Source organism: Biomphalaria glabrata, chromosome 2 (assembly GCF_947242115.1).
Source record: "Biomphalaria glabrata chromosome 2, xgBioGlab47.1, whole genome shotgun sequence".
Taxonomy (NCBI): Eukaryota; Metazoa; Mollusca; class Gastropoda; family Planorbidae; genus Biomphalaria; species Biomphalaria glabrata.
The window spans coordinates 39997298-40015017 of NC_074712.1; the positions used below are offsets into that span (position 1 = coordinate 39997298).

General features: G+C 37.1%; 1 protein-coding gene across 4 annotated transcripts in view; it reads left to right on the forward strand.

Moving 5' to 3' along the window:
• The window catches only part of LOC129924597 (uncharacterized), a 132992-nt gene that overhangs the window by 109555 nt on the left and 5717 nt on the right, over window positions 1–17720 (forward strand). For 3 of the 4 annotated variants that reach the window (XM_056020498.1, XM_056020501.1, XM_056020500.1), the window contains exons 2-4: window positions 8464–8593; window positions 9105–9278; window positions 16821–16941. In XM_056020498.1, the coding sequence (XP_055876473.1) occupies window positions 8562–8593; window positions 9105–9278; window positions 16821–16941 (327 nt within the window). In that variant the 5' untranslated portion in view covers window positions 8464–8561. Of the gene's footprint in view, window positions 1–8463; window positions 8594–8624; window positions 8738–9104; window positions 9279–16820; window positions 16942–17720 lie in introns of those variants that run through there. The other variant, XM_056020499.1, reaches the window with a different exon arrangement.

Consider the following 17720-nt stretch of genomic DNA (forward strand, 5'->3'; position numbering starts at 1 on the left):
CATCCCACACACTTCATCCCACACACACTTCATCTTGCACACATTTCATCTCGCACACACTTCATTCCACACACACTTCATTCCACACACGCTTCATTCTATCCACACTTCATCCCACACACACTTCATCTTACACACATTTCATCTCACACACACTTCATCTCACACACACTTCATTTCTCACACACTTCATCCCACACACACTTCATCCCATACACACTTCATCCCACACACATTTCCTCCCACACATACTTCATCTCACATACACTTCATCTCACACACACTTCATTCCACACACACTTTATCTCACACCCTTCATCTCACACTATAGTTCGTCCATCTTGGTTCGATGATGACCACTTTGTCATCCAAGGGGCTGAGGGCTTTGCGCTAGGGTTTTATGCCTCCTCAAGTGGCTGGTAAGACCTATGTGAGCCCAGAATGTTCGGCCGCACACTGGGCAGGTTATTCCAGCTGGAGCTAGTGTCGTTTGCCTTGCTTTTCTTCTCTGGCGTTTTTCTTCTACCAGCATTGTTCTTTTTTTCCTCAGCAACCTGTGCGCCAGTTTTCACAGCGCGATGATGCTCTGTCATGTGCCTCTGTCTCTCAGAGAAGCTTTGAGGGTGTCCCTGAAGCGCTTTCTTTGATCACCTTGCGAGCGCTTCCCTTCGCTTAGTTGGCCTTACAAGAGTCGTTTAGGGATGCGGTGGTCTTCCATTCTGCAGAAGTGTCCTGCCCATCGCAGCTTAGACTGCATTAGTGTTGTATGGATGCTTTGCAGGCCCGCTCTTCGAAGGACTTCAGTATCTGGTATTTTGTCTTGCCATTTGACATTCAGTATTTTTCTTAGACGTGTCATGTGGAAGTGATTCAGTTTCTTTGCATGTATTCTGTACATTGTCCACGTTTCTGAGGCATAGAGCAATGTAGGGAGGATGACGGCACGATAGATCCCTAGCTTTGTATTTTCCTCTCACACACACTTCATCCCACTCACGCTTCATCCCACACACACTTTACCCCACTCACACGTATCCTCACAGTCTTTTAAACAATGAACATTTAGAGTTTAGACCGACCCAAAATCAAGTACCCTTTGATTTGATGACAGAATTATGTTTGGGCTGTAATCAAGCATTCTTCTGAGAGAGTAGTAGGCCTTGTAGTTTCTAACGGAGACGTTGTGTAAATTGTGTGTGTGTGTCTGAGTGTATAAGCGTGTGTGTGTGTGTGTGTTTGTGCAAATCATAGTAGTTCCATGAACCTCGTTGAACCTCGAACAAAAAAAAACCAACTCATGAAGGGAAGTAGTAACGGACAAAACATTAGGTTTTTATTTCCCGCCCAGACTGCCACAAGGCGTGCAACACGTTCTGATGTTTTGTAATGACTTCTTCAGAGGTATAGATTTCTTCAAACAGTGAGAGTGAAAGAGAGAGGACGATGGAGAGAGAGACAGAGGGAAAGATGGGGAGAGGGAGAGAGAAGAGAGAGAAGATTAAGAAGGTCATCAGATCTTGAACTAAAATCGATTTCACGTCAGACGAACCAAGTGCGAAAAGCCTCTAGGATTTATTCAAGGTTTATTGGTGAGAGCTGAACTTGTTTGCCTCCCTTGCTGCAAGTCACCGCCAGGTGTCATTGGTTATTAATTGACGTAAGCGGGAGTTCAAGTCTGCCAGAAACTTGATTTAGATTCCATAACGTCCAAAAAAAACCAACAACCTTGCCAATATATTTTTTTCTTTTAATGTGGCTGTATCGCATGTTTATAAATCATAATATTATTAGTGCACATTAATAAGTTTAAATGTTTTTTACAGATAGGCTATATTTTTTTTTAATTGCTTTTGCAGAGTGCAATTTTCCTGCTTATATTCTGCCAGAGGCACAGTGTTGTGGGCTTATCAGACTCCACTTCTATCTCAATTATTACTTGTCTTACTGCGTCACTACTTTTACCGTCGCTACAACAATACACAATAGATTTGTCTAACAACAAAACGAACATACTCTCTAAACTAGTACATAACATTTGATGTGGTGTGAGGTGGGGATCCCATTTGAAAATTCCCTCGGGCCCCTACATAAAAGGGGAAGGGGGCAAATGAATGTTTGAAATTTGTTTTTACATTAAATATTACGCCATTATATCATGATGTTGATTGTCAGAATGCAGGGGGGGCACCTAAAGATGTCAAGCCCACCGGGTCCCCATATCCTTAGCTACGCCTCTGTATCATGCTCAGTACGATATGACCCAATTTCTTTAGAAGACCAGTTCGAAAAAAAGGGAGTTTGGAAGACTGTTTCCATGCTGCTTTTAGACATTGAAATTTTATCCCAGGGCATCATTTAGATTTTTCTTTCATTAATTTCTCTTATTTTGTATATCAAATTCCTGTCTCTATACCATATGGAAGCTGTCCAGATTCCAAATGTATTAAGAAAGAAGTGTTCAAATCAATGGAACTTCTTGGAAAGGCTTTAAAGATGAGCTTGGACCTCAGGTTACTCTAGCTTTGAAAGAGTTTTTTTTTTTAATTGGCAAATTTTGGCATGCGAAACAAAATAGTTTTAGGCCTAGAACTAGTGTAGAGATGGCGGCACATACCTTTAGATTTAAACTACACAAAAATACATTCGAAGAAAAACAAATAGAGACCATCAGAAAACAATGTGTTCAAAAACGTGAAATTTTGCAAATTATGTAGGTCAGGGAAGGGTACTCATAACCACATACAATTCTTCCATCTTCCCTAATCTAAACTATAACCCAATCTTATGAAGCTGAGCCAAGACAGTACACAGCAATGGAAACAACATCGACAAGCAGCACAAGAGAACGCCACTAACCAGTCCGTTTTTACTGAATTTAAATAATAATGAGAGCCGTGTGTTCAAGCGTAACTGTATAAAAGAAGAGGCTGTCTTTTCCTGGTACTTTATGAATCATAACATTGTATTGATTGATCGTTTTTAATTTTTTTTTCAACGGAAAGTATTGATCAACATGGTAGCATCAACTCAATGTATTGATTTAGTAGAAGGAATAAGCTTATGCTCTTCTTTATCTTGATGCAATCAACTTATAGTCTAGTTTTACATGAAGCAATCAACTTATAGTCTAGTTTTACATGAAGCAATCAACTTATAGTCTAGTTTTACATGAAGCAATCAACTTATAGTCTAGTTTTACATGATGCAATCAACTTATAGTCTAGTTTTACATGAAGCAATCAACTTATAGTCTAGTTTTACATGAAGCAATCAACTTATAGTCTAGTTTTACATGATGCAATCAACTTATAGTCTAGTTTTACATGAAGCAATCAACTTATAGTCTAGTTTTACATGAAGCAATCAACTTATAGTCTAGTTTTACATGAAGCAATCAACTTATAGTCTAGTTTTACATAAAGCAATCAACTTATAGTCTAGTTTTACATGATGCAATCAACTTATAGTCTAGTTTTACATGAAGCAATCAACTTATAGTCTAGTTTTACATGAAGCAATCAACTCTAACGTTCAATTGACAATGAACAAAGAGTCTTTGTGTAATTGAAGAAAATTAACAATCAACTAGAAGTCTTGATTTAATCAAAAAAATCCACAATGAATTAAGACCCATATTTTACTTAAACATTAAATTTTATCTATACAAAAAAAAATGGTATACATTTTAAAAGGAAAAAAAAAAGAAACTTAAATTTTATTTTCCTTGATTTATCTCTTCATCGTTAGCAGCATGTGAGTTTATTAAATGTGTAGGAATTGTTTCTAAACTATGTTTTCTTCAAGGCTTACGACTTACGAATGATGGGTTAAAGCAATGATATACATTTTAAAGAAAATATAGTGAGCACTTGTAATGCGGAATTCCATGGTTCAATGACTCGTCGAATCGTATGTGTTGTACCTAATTGTGTGGCTGTTATATCTGCATCTCCAACAGTTAACACAAACATAACAACTCGGGGGGAGACAATTATTCCACCAGCTACAAAAACACGTAAAGCTTCGTCTCTATTTCTCTCCCTGGACGTTATTGATGGCCCCCTAATGTTGCTGTTATATGTCACATATCATGTTTATTCTTATCTTATGGTAGGTTTTTAATGTCAAATCTTATAAACGAACTTTTGAGATGCACTTCTCATCTTTGAAGTACTGCGCTTGTTTGCCTATTTGTTTCCGGATGCTTTACACACTAAACCAAAAATTCTAGTCGATATCTCAAGTTCGATACAGTCCAGCACTGCATGTAAGATAATGGTAATCGATATGGTAAGTATATGTGTTTAGCAGAGATCGATGACATAAGGTTAAAGAATGGATCCGATCAAAGAGCTGCTTTATATGTCATAACACGATGCTACGGAAGCAATTTTTAAAATCGTGTTTAGCAGAAGTTGTTTGTGCTGGCATTGTGATCGTAAAACACGTGTGATGACGTACACAGGTCATACTTAACGGTAGCAATGCATTACAAAATGATGCCCAAACTAAGACCCGCGAGCCTAATTCGGACCATGATCCTTTGCTATCCTGTCCTTCAAAATGTCTGTACCACATTCGGTAATGAAACCGCAGTGCTGTTCTTTATTTTGAGGTGATGAGGTACATCATGATGTTTGATGTCCCTTAAGCCGAGATAGGTTGGATACCACTGCATTAGGCGGCCCTCTGGCGGTTGGTGGTGGTACATTGTGGGAATACGAAGAACTTCTCCGTAGGGTTAAAGGGATCAGTGAAAAAGCAATATCTCCAAAAGTAAAATCAAAGAAAAAAAGACAGTTTGCGGTCAGCTGCTCTATGCTACAAGGTTTCAATGAGATATAGCTGATCAAAAGGTCAGGTTATAGATCATATCACCCCTTTTATTTCATATTCATCGGAGTTGGGCCTCAGAATTCTTTTATTTTAATTTTTTCTCATTTTTTTTATTAGAACTTGTGATCGCCGAGAAACATGTCAATAATGTTTTGATTATCCCCACTTCTTTTTTTCTCCCCATGAAAGGCGAGAAGCATCGATTTTAGCCAGACGATTGTTTCAGATCTACTCGATTAAAGTGTAGCGTGTAAAGGTGAAGGTTGTTCACACCTCATTTCAAACTGGTGTATTCAAGAAGTTTTGATCCTACTTGTCGTCCAAACACGCCCTTCTTGTACACATCGGTTAGATTACTGGAAGAGTTCTTAGCCTGATGAGACCTGAAGGGTCCCGCGTGTAAAGTAAACCCTCCCTCTATCTCTCTATCATCGCTCTTTGCCTCTAACGTCTCTCTCTGTTCCATCCTCTCTCTCTCTCTCTTTCTGCCCCCTCCCTCTCTCTCCCTCCCTCTCTCTCTCCCTCCCTCTCTCTCTCCCTCCCTCTCTCTCTCTCTCTCTCTCTCCCTCTCTCTAGCCCTCAAGTCTTTGTTTTCTCTACTCACACCAACACTTGGGGCTATATGCTTATAAATCTCTTACAAACGCAATGAAAACAGCAAATCCAAAGAAAAAGGTTGACGTTCTGAGGCACGGCTCCATCTGTTGTTATGTTGTGGTGCCTTGACCACATGTGGTAGAAGCCTAAATAATGTGTCGCTTAGATGAGGTTGTCCTCCGTGAGATGCCTAACATGTTCTCAATATTCAGCTTTTTTTTTTTTTTTTTGACGTCTTTTTTTGTTCCATTTTGAGATCTAATAGCTCTATATAGATAAATACACATAATTATATGTAGCTATCTTAAATGATTTTATTATGCTGCCGTACATACGATAAATTATTAGGCAGAGCTTATCATCAACAAAGGAATTAGGCAGAGCTTATCATCAACAAAGGAATTAGGCAGAGCTTATCATCAACAAAGGAATTAGGCAGAGCTTATCATCAACAAAGGAATTAGGCAGAGCTTATCATCAACAAAGGAATTAGGCAGAGCTTATCATCAACAAAGGAATTAGGCAGAGCTTATCATCAACAAAGGAATTAGGCAGAGCTTATCATCAACAAAGGAATTAGGCAGAGCTTATCATCAACAAAGGAATTAGGCAGAGCTTATCATCAACAAAGGAATTAGGCAGAGCTTATCATCAACAAAGGAATTAGGCAGAGCTTATCATCAACAAAGGAATTAGGCAGAGCTTATCATCAACAAAGGAATTAGGCAGAGCTTATCATCAACAAAGGAATTAGGCAGAGCTTATCATCAACAAAGGAATTAGGCAGAGCTTATCATCAACAAAGGAATTAGGCAGAACTTACCATCAAAAAAGAGGCCCGGTGACTGAGCGGAGTTCCGGGTTCGAATCCTGGTGAAGAATGGGATTTTGATTTCGGGTTCTTTGGGCGCCTCTGAGTCCACCCAGCTGTAATGGGTACGTGACATTGGTTGGGGAAAGTAAAGGTGGTTTGTCGTTGTGCTGGCCACATGATACCCTCGTTAACAGTAGGCCACAGAAACGAATGACCTTTACATTATCTGCCCTATAGACCACAAGGTCTGAATGGGGAACTTTACTACTACCCTCAAAAAGGAATTGGACAGAACTTATCATCAAAAAGGAATTGGACAGAACTTATCATTAAAAAGGAATTGGGCAGAACTTATTCTTAAAAAGGACTCGCCCCAAGTTTACAATTTTAAACAATTATACATCTTATCGATTTTTTTTTTTCAATGTTGTGACGACAGAAAAATAATTCAAATATATGTCTAAAGAAGATCAATCAATTGCTTTTTCGCAATAAAAGAGAAATGTTTAAAAGAATAACTGGTTTGTGAGAGAAATAGACTTCTATATTGAAATGATGCACTTGATTCGTTCAAAACTGATACATGAAGTTAATTTTTTTTTTCGTAAAATAATGTCTCCAACTAAATTACAGGACACTCAACTTTGACATGGCATTTTAGAAATCTTCTTCACTTTTATTTCTTTTGAGGTGGAGATTTCTCGAACATTTTCCTACATTAAATAGAGTTGACACGTACACGTGAAACTAACTAATTAGCTGTGCTGTAGCCCTAAGCTCCACGAGTTGCCCCTATATGGGTTCAACCAGTTTGTAATCCCGTAATCTTTCGTGTATGTAATACAGCGATTATTTTATGAGGGGGGTGGAGGAGCGGGTACGCTTGCCCACAATCCGATTGAGTGTGAACATCACTCTGTCATCTCCAACATGGCCAGCAAATACGAGACACAAATCAATAATAAACTGATCAGCTCTATCAAGATGCACGTCACAAGGTGTCCGTACGATCGAATAATAATACAGGAGCATTATCAAATAATGCCATCAATAACGTCCAGGGAGAGAAATAGAGACGAGCTTTACGTGTTTTTATAGCTGGTGGAATAATTGTCTGTGGCCTCCCCCCCAATCGTTATGTTTGTGTCAATTGTTGGAGATGCAGATATAGGAACTGAGTGGCTGGTGCGTTAGGAAGTTGTGAAACTTTTGTTAACACACACAAAAATAGTGTATTTTTAACGTCCCATTTAGATGTAGACCTCCGTTAGAATTTGTGCAATGTCTTTGCCAATTAAGAAGCATATAAAATAAATTTAAATAATACAACAGTTGTTTTTTTTAAATTCTGATGGAATTGCTTAGCTACACTTCCTCTACACCGGATACACTCACACGCTAGCTATTTATAGTGTTTTGGTCATGTATACAAATCTTTAATTATTTCTTGTAGATATAAATCCTGTATTTGTATTTACACATAAAGCAACAAGAAATGTTACAATTATAATTGATACTACTAGGAGAGAACAAAAAAAATATATATATATAAAAAAACAAAGCTTATCTAAAAGGAAAAAACTTGGCCCTTAAAACTCTATCTATCAATAATGTACAACGTATTTCCCCTATTCGATATCAAACAAAATAATTAATTACCAATAATCAATCGACTGGGTATTTTTCTATTGATTCATGTTTTGTTAGATACAATAAATAATTGTTTAAAGTATCAACTTGATCGGAGAATGCGGGAGGGAGAAATGGCGTTAACAATTATTTGAGGGGACTAAACACTAAAGAATTAGCCATATCTGTGAATACTGAAGGACTAGTTTCCCGTGTTGGTATCAAATAAAATAATAAATTAATAAAAAAAAATTACCAGTAATTAATTGACAAATTGGTTACTTTTTATTTTATTGATTCATGTCTTGTCTATGCCAATGAATAATTGTGCGAAGTTTCAACTTGATCCGAGAATGGTTGTGGGAGAATATAACGTGTACAGACTTTTAAACACAGACTGGATCGAGTTAATATAAGCTATCAAAAAGTGGTAATTGTAAGACATCTTTATGTAACATCATTGGATGTACGCTATGGAATATGGAATTGTAGTTTGATTACATTAGAACAGTTTTGTGTTGTTGTAGGCCTTCTTTTAAAGATCAAACTATCACACTGGTATGACATCACTTCTTTTTTATCTACAGAAAACACCATGGCCCAGACGTCTAGGTGACGTCTTTGGTGACGCGTCAAACTGATCACGGGATTCTCGAATCCTCAAGCTGTCTTGTATTTGTACAACATGAGACCCGCTGTTCACGCCAACATTTTAAGGTGAGGCCATTCAAACAAAGCTGTCTTGTATTTGTACAACATGAGACCCGCTGTTCACGCCAACATTTTAAGGTGAGGCCATTCAAACAAAGCTGTCTTGTATTTGTACAACATGAGACCCGCTGTTCACGCCAACATTTTAAGGTGAGGCCATTCAAACAAAGCTGTCTTGTATTTGTACAACATGAGACCCGCTGTTCACGCTAACATTTTAAGGGCGAGATGAAGACCAGTTGAACAAGGCAACAAGTTATAAAAAAGCTCTGCAGTGATAAAAAGTAGGCTATTTACAAAAAACAAAATAAAACTATCATATAACTTTCAAAAAACTTAAGTTATCACCACTTCCTCTGTCTCTGTACACCATATACACACAAAAACGAGCTGTTTATAGTTTCCGCCAAAGATGAAAATCTCTTATAACGCTTGTTGTAATGTTTAAGGATAACTGCGTTATTGATCTGGAAAAAAAATAGTCAACTCTTATCTTCATTCTCTCCCTTTCTTTCAGAAACCGGAGCAACAGGCGGCGAATGAGGATGAGAAAGCATGTCTTCTCGGCGAAACGCCTGCTTCTGATGGTCTTTCTCGGCATTGTTCTATTCATCCCTGGACTAGCACTGACCATTGTGGGTCTGGACAACAGAGACAGCGATTACAGCAATATGGGAGAGGCTCCAAGAATGTAAGAGCTTTACGTCTGCAGAGAGTAATATGCAAATGAATTTAATTTCTATGAGTGATGTAATAGGTTCCAGTTCTAAAATAATAATGAAAAACTAACGCTACGTTCTCGTTGCTACTATTAGTTAAATTAAGCCCTGGTTTTCAAGTCCGAAGATGAAGGAGCAGTGTGGTACTTTACGTGCACACCCAGCCCTAGCTGTGATCCTGTCAGACAGAAACAGCTTCTCAGTCCTAGCTGTGATCCTGTCAGACAGAAACAGCTTCTCAGTCCTAGCTGTGATCATGTCAGACAGAAACAGCTTCTCAGTCCTAGCTGTGATCCTGTCAGACAGAAACAGCTTCTCAGTCCTAGCTGTGATCCTGTCAGACAGAAACAGCTAAACATTTCGCGTAAAAAAGTGAAGTTATATTTCCTCCGTTATATTTTTGTATCAGTTTCGGCAAACTATTATTTAGATCCAAAGCTACAGTCTTAGGAATGGCTTATGTTCCTATAAATTATTTTATTGATTTTCAAGATAAAACAAACAATGTCAAGGACGCTAAACAATGTCAAGGACTCTAAATTGAATTTAGATGTTGCCAACTAAGATTACAAAAAAAAAGGAGCTACAAATCGTTGAGTTTGCATAATTTTATTCTGCAATGCTAAAAAAGGGCAAAAAAAAAAAGTCTTATTTACTTATTAATTTTTTGTATTCTGTACACGCATACACCAAATGGAATCCCCACTGATTTAAAAAAAAAAAAGCATTATGGTATATCAAAGAAAATTTTTATAAACCAAACAGCAACAAGAATGAAATGCTATTTAACTTTGGTTGGGCGATATGCGTCCTCTAAGACCCCTCAGCTCAAGAAACTCAAAATAGAAGAACAAAAAGTAAAGCAGCAATAAGACATTAAACACTGGACTATAATTTACAAATACAAAATCAATACCTAATAAAATACTCAGAAAGACACAAAGATAAAGGCACATATCTAATTTCGTATTCTAGGACAAATTCGTGCTCCTTCTTTCCTGGTGCCATTAGATTATGAGATGGGTTGCCTGAATCATGTAGTAAAACCAATAGCAAAGTTTAAGTCACCGATAAACATTCATAGATTGACACATGAAATGCTTAGGATATAATTGCCATTTCTTTTGAAGTAATGGCTGTAATGTATAAATGTATAAAACAAAAGCTACCAATTAATAGTTTCTTTGCATGAAAATAACTTAAGCGGAGAGGTGTGCAAATATATACTATATAAATAAAGATAACAAAAGCTATGATGCTAGCATGCTAATAAAAATTATTGATCGATTTTTAATTTTTATTTCACCCTTCCTTTTTTTTTTTAAATTATTTTGTTTGTCCCAAGAGTTCTTAACTAGCGGAAGAAAACACCGGAACCAGAGAGAAGCAGAAGCAAGGTGTTTTCTATTCAAAAATGTGAATCAATCTTATCCTCGTGAGGAGAGCGCCTCATAAATTCACCGAGGGCCACAAGTAATGGAAAAGTTAGAAAATTGAACAGAAAAATGTGAACTCATTGTTTTGAGGGAAATAAAGTGACCAGCCTAAATGTAAATATTGTATCTAAATGTAATCTCTTCTATTTTCAAAAGACCAATGTTTATTTTCTTGGCGTAAACTTCCCGCATGGCTGGCTGAAGTAAAGTTCCCTTTTCAGACCTTGCGATCTATAGGGCAGTTGAAGTAAAGGTCATCTGTGGCCCACGTTAATGAGGGTGTAGTGTGGCCAGCACAACGACCAACCGCCTTTACTTTCCTCAACTAATGTCAGGTACTCATAGAGCTGGGTGGACTCAAGGCGCCCAAAGATGCAAAAATCAAACTGGCGGGTCCGATCTTGGGACCATGGTGAAGACAGCTCCGCGGTGCTAACCGCACAGCCAGGCATATACAAACACACACATAGCATGTGGGCGTGTGATTTTCTGTTTGTTTGTTGTTGTTTTTTTTTTTAGAAATAATACATTTCTATTACGGTAAAAAATAACAATAACAGTGAGCCTAATAATAATAATAATAATAATAATAATAACCTCTGAACCTACACAATGCTGATGTCAATGTCGTTTGGACGACGTAGGGCATGAGATTCGCCAATGGAAGAAAAAACCACTCCACGGAAAATTTCCGGCTTCAATTACATGGGGACAAACATCGACAAGGCTGCTTCCTTAACATGGCTCAAAGCAGGTAATCTCTACCCTGAAACAGAGGGCTTTGTTACAGCAATACAGGACAGAGTAATCAGGACAAAAAATTACGAGAAGCATATCCTGAAACTCAATGTTGTCGACAAATGCCGAAAATGTGGAAATGTGGGCGAGTCGATTGAACACATTATGGCAGGATGTCCAACCCTATCAGAATCAGCCTACCTAGGTCGCCATACACCAAGTTGCCAAGTTAATACACCAACCACCTGGCTTTGACGTACAAATTGATCGGTAAGGACACTCCCCTTATTATAAATACTCTCCGCAAGAGGTTCTCGAGTCTACTGAACATCTGCCTGTACTGGGATAGGCCTATTCTGACCGACAAAACGGTAGATTTCAATCGCCCGGATCTGCTGTTCATCGATAAAAAAGAAAAAACCGCTACCATTATCGATATCGCCGTACCACTGTCTTCATAATTTAAGAAAAACTGAGATAGAAAAACAAAGAAAATATGGGAACCTAGGCTTGGAGATTAAGCGTCTATGGAAATTGTCCAAAATAACAATATACCCCATTGTTATATCAACCGAGGGGATAATAACAACTGACCTCACAGACACCTTCAAGGCCCTTAACATTCCTAGGAACATCTTCGTTGCCTGTCAGAGGGCGGTACTGCTGCAGACCTGCCACATCACCAGAAAATTCCTCAGTGGGAAACTGTTAAAGGGACTACGATGAATTTTGTTCTCTTTAGCGAAACTCGACCCTGGCAGCGCCAGAGAATGACTACTCGTTCATTTCTAACATAATAATAATAATAATAAAAATAATAATAATAATAACAAACACAATAAGACAATTGTTGTGAAATTCAAGTTTGGTTTAAGATTCTGTACATTCAAGCTTTCAGAATTGTGTAAAGAATAATTCACAATGATCGTGCTTCAAGAGTCGATGTTACAAACATATTTTTTTTTCACTCACTTGAGATGTTGATCTTCATGTTGCATAATTTTGGAAATAACTAGGAAACGAACGTTGGCAGGCTTTTGTTACTGACGTGTATCTGTATCGCTAAATCTGGACGCTCGACTTAGATTGACATTTTCTTCTCTAAGATGCGATCAATTCCGCCGTTATATTCAATCCCTTCCTGGAGCTCTGAAAACAATGGCTTTTTTTGTTTTGCATCACCAGGAGTTGGATTTCAGATTCAAGCTTTGTGGGCATGTCACTACGTGCCGGTGACATCGATACAAATATCTGAACATTCGTAGTGTTAGAGCAGATCCAGAAAGCCATTGAAAAACAAATCAGAAAAAGGACAGACATATAGGCTAGGCTAAAGTTTTGAGAAGATTTCTCTACAAAAGGCGCGCTTGAAGACATACTCACTTTGATATTTTAGACTGAAATTATTTGCTTGGTAAAGAAATAGAAAGCACTCTTGTATCTTTTACGTCTAATGTTAAAAACAAATCTAAATGTACTACTTTATATTTCATGTCAATTGTTGCTTCAGTTGGCGTCGAAACTGGATCATCCCTAGATAGTTTACGTACAAGTTCATCACAATTGCCCCATTGTTTAGAGATGTTTGAACTCCATCCCCTTAACAAAAGCCCAAACATTAGACGTTATTCTGACTTCATTTTTTTTCCTTATTAATTTTGTGTTGAGCATCTTTCATGTTTATTCCATTGTGCAATAGTCCAATCTTGTGTGGACCTGTTGGGGGAAGAGGGTATGAGGTTTTCGTACTGTCTTTAGGAGCTCAGCAATCACAGCACTAGTTAGGATTCGAACCAGGGCCCCCTTGATAGGTAGCCAAAAGGTTTATACCATTCAACCACGCATTATGTGTACTTTAAACGAGCAAAAGTGAACGGACAAATTAATCGTGAACATTAATTTGAGACAGTTTGTTCTACGGCGAAAACAATTAATGCCTCCAGGCATTTAGTATCGAAGGGAAACAAAAAACGTTCACTTTAAATGTGCAATCCAGTCAATTATATCAGCGTATCTCAACCTTTTATTTTCAAGTACCTCAGAAAGTAGAATTTGCATTACCTAGTGCAGCTTCTCGATCCTCTCTTACAAGCACTGTAGATTTACCACGGTATTATTTGTTTCTTCTTTGAAAGATTTGTCCGAATTACCGAAATTTCCTGGTACTCCTGGTGAGCTGGAGGGTAGACGTAGACAATTTGAGAAACATTGAAACAGGCGATAAAAACTCTACGAGCTCGATATTGTAGCAATGAAGCCTCCACATCGATCTGAAAGGTCATCCTCCATAAAACAATGACTACACCCTCTCACCCCGCCATCGCATTTAAAAAGTGTAGTCCATCCATAACTTACGCTGACAGGACTTGCTAGTTGATTTTGTTTCATCTTCATTTCCTGCCACTTGTACAATTTTATACGGTGGATGCTCTTGAGTCGATATGTCAACTCCATGGCTAGAAACTTCCTCAATAGGACAAATAACTATAATCAATAGAAGGATTTTCTATGTAATCTAATATGTATGAGAACTAACTAAAAAAAATAATATTGCTGAAAAACAGAGAAAAAAAAATTAACAAAATGCAAAATGTCTGAAGGAAAATTCTAGATGGTTCTATTACTAATAATAATTTGTATAAGCTCTTAATCATTTCAAGTAGCAAATATTTAATAAAACAATTTAATACTTTTTAATAATAGCCTCAACAACTGAAGTCGCCAATAACTGAAACTGACTTCTTAAAATATGTACAGATTTAGACTTGATAAGGCTGAAAGATATTAAGGATAGTAAAGATATTAAAGATAGTAAAGCTATTAAAGATAGTAAAGTTATTAAAGATAGTAAAGATATTAAAGATAGTAAAGATATTAAAGATAGTAAAGATATTAAAGATAGTAAAGATATTAAAGATAAAGGCTTTTTGTTTCGTTTGCTCTTTCTCCATTTTTGGGGCCCCCACGTAAGCGGAGTCCCTAAGTTATAGGTTGCCTATAGGTAAATCCAGCACTGTGGAAAGGGGGGGGGGTCAAAATTGAGTTATTAAATCATCTTTTAAATAGAAACGTTCACATTGCTATTAAACAAGATCAATTCGAAACGACCTCTGGGAGAAGACATTACAACACGGCAACGCCAATGCTATTCTGCCCGTCTGTCTGTCGTCTTTTGTGTAAATGATACAGCAAGGACGTCTTGCTAAATACGAGATTACAGAAGTAGCCTACATGACTTGAAGGTCTCTCACACTGTAGTATAGGCCCGTCACATCCATTCTTTATTAAACTTCATTCGACATGCGCACATTTTATTTGGAGAAATAGTACGTTGTAGATCCAGGGGAATGAGCTTCTGAAGTCGAGCTGAACTGTTATTTTTGCTGTGAGCATAAAGCTAGCACAGGAATCTTATCTTATGTAATACAGACCTTACTTCAAAAAAGAAGATGATTACGTCCTACGCGTCATGCATTTAGTCATGCATATCAACCAATGACTTAATTTCTGCCAAGTCTCTGGTTTTCCTGGCTAGCTCAGGCAACCCATTCCATGCTCTAATAGCACTAGGGAAGAAGGAGTATGTGTACAAATTTGTCCTAACATATGGGACGAGGAATGTGCCTTTATCTTTGTGTCTTTCTGAGTATTTTATTGAATTTTGTTTTTGTATTTGAAGATTATGGTTCAGTGTTTTATGTATAATCGCTACTTTACTTTTGAGTCTTCTGTCCTGAAGGCTTTCTAAATTTAGTGATTTTACTATAGTCAAAAGTGAATATACGTTTGTTATGAATCTCACTGCTCTATTTTGTGTCTGTTCCAGTTTCTTAATGTTTTCTTGAGTTGAGGGGTCCCAAACAGAGGATGCATATTCTATTATTGGCCTAACCAAGGTTAAATAACATTTTAGTTTTATGTTCTTATTTGATTTATAGAAATTTCTTTTAATAAACCTTAATGCTTTGTTTGATTTTTTTTTTTTTGAGTTTCATCAAATATGGGTATTGCGTGACAGTTTTTCATTTATTATAACACCTAGGTATATTGCGTTTTTAGTCTGTGTTACTGGTTTATTGTGAATAAGATAAGTGGAAATAATTTTAGTTTTTTTGTTTGTTACTCTTAATAACTGACATTTTTCTGGGTGGAAAGACATGCTCCAATCTTCTCCCGCCAATTGTCCACAAAAGAAATTGGAATGCAGGGCACTGAGCATGCTACAAGCATAAAAGATGCGTAATACAAAAGTAATTCTAAAAAAACAACAACAACAAAACTCATAATGAAGGAAACCGCTTCACGCTTGAGAATCCATGGAAACTCTCTTCTTTCCTTCCAACTCGATAAGGGGAGTTTGCGTTTAATTCTTTTCATTTAGGGGAGAGTTTTAGAAACACTAACCTAAAATTAAACTTTACTTCATACTCTAAACATTACTGTCACAACAGTTTGCGACATGTGGTCAGACATTTACAACATTTCCCATAATGCTGTAAATCTACAAAATAAATAAATTTAAAAAAATATTTGGGGGTTTTCGAATGAAAAGTTAATCGCAGTAGTATGCTCTTTAATTGCTTGCCAGGGGCGTAGCTAGGAATTTTTCATCGTTTGGGGGGCCAGGGGGTTTAGCCTCTTTGGGGGTCCCTGCAGTTGCTTAATATTAAATTTTCAATGTAAAAACATTCATTTGGGGGCCCGGGGGGATTTTCAAATTCTCACCTCCCCCCCCCCCTACCCTGTTGCTAGAAGGCGTTTACGTTCTTTAACAATTCTGAGAAACAGAAGATAAAATCATAATGAAATGTGGTGGCAAATAATAACATCTAAAGAAAAACGAAGGGAAATGAAAAGAATACCAAGAGTGTGAAATAAAAAAAAATAAACAATGTCAAAGACGGTACATTTAAAGATTACTCTTGCCAACTGAATGTTAAAAAATATTTCATGCTAAACGCGAAAGAGCTTTAGAAGTGGTGAAAAGTGCGTAATTATGACTTTGTCTTGGCTGTATCAATACTTCCGTAGTTTGTGCACCGGATACACCACGTTACGGTACTTATGGATTTGACTCCATGTATGAAAATCTACTTACAAATAAAAGTGCCATTTTTTCTCATATAGATCTAATAGGCCCTAAATCAGTAAATGTCTGACACATTAAGAAACATAGACCTAGTTAGGCCTAATTAAGTGTATCGATCGCCTATGGCTGTCGGAATGGGGGAGAGAGATTATATTTAAAATCACTTCAATAGATCTAAATCTTCATCAGACATGTATAATTTTAATTCAATAATAATATTTTATTATTATTTTATGTTTTGGTCAACAAAGAATGTATCAAGCCATTGGCCCAGTCATGTGCTGTGTTGGGGCCGCAGTGATGTTTGCATCTTGTATTTACTTCTATTGTTATGGGACAGGTCCACAGCCAACACCAGCAGCAAACAGTCAGGTAATAAGCAGTAGGCCTACTTCTGTTTTATAGGGAGTCTATGGAAAGACTTAAAACTTATATGATACATTGAAATAAAAAAAAACAAAACACATAGATCTACTGATCTCGAGCCTTAATTGCTTGCACTACCGGATTAGACACTATACAAATCTAAATTTATTATTTAATCTATGCCTGCTATAATTTCATTAATTATGATAAAAAGCTCTCCTTTCAGGCCTTGTAATCTATAAGGCAGATGTTAAGGTCATCTGTTTTGTTTGGCCAATGGTTAATAAGCAGGGTGTCTTGTAGTTTGTAGCGTGCCAGCCCAACAATCAAACGCCTTAGCTTTCCCCAATTTAATTCAGGTACTCATTAGAGTTGACTTAGGGGTGCCCTAAAAATTCAGAAAGTCAAAATTAATTATGATAGTAAATAGATGTTCGTGTTTCCTTATATAATACTTTCTCACGAGACTGGTGCATATAGGCCTTGTCTCCAATATGTTGGTATAGATTTATTTATTTGTTGCACTTTTGATAGTAAATAAGGTAGTATACTATATATAGGTTTAAATTAGGCTACGTATATAAGACAACATAAAGAAATTATAACCTACGGATTTATTATTGTGTTCCACGGATCCATTAGTGTATATCCTGTTTGTTTTTTTCTCATTTGAGTAGTTATGCCCATAACCTTTTTCAGCTGGTAGCATATATACTTTTTCTCCCTTTTTTTTAACATTCTGAGTACCATACCGGTACTACATAAAGGGGATAAATATGAGCCAT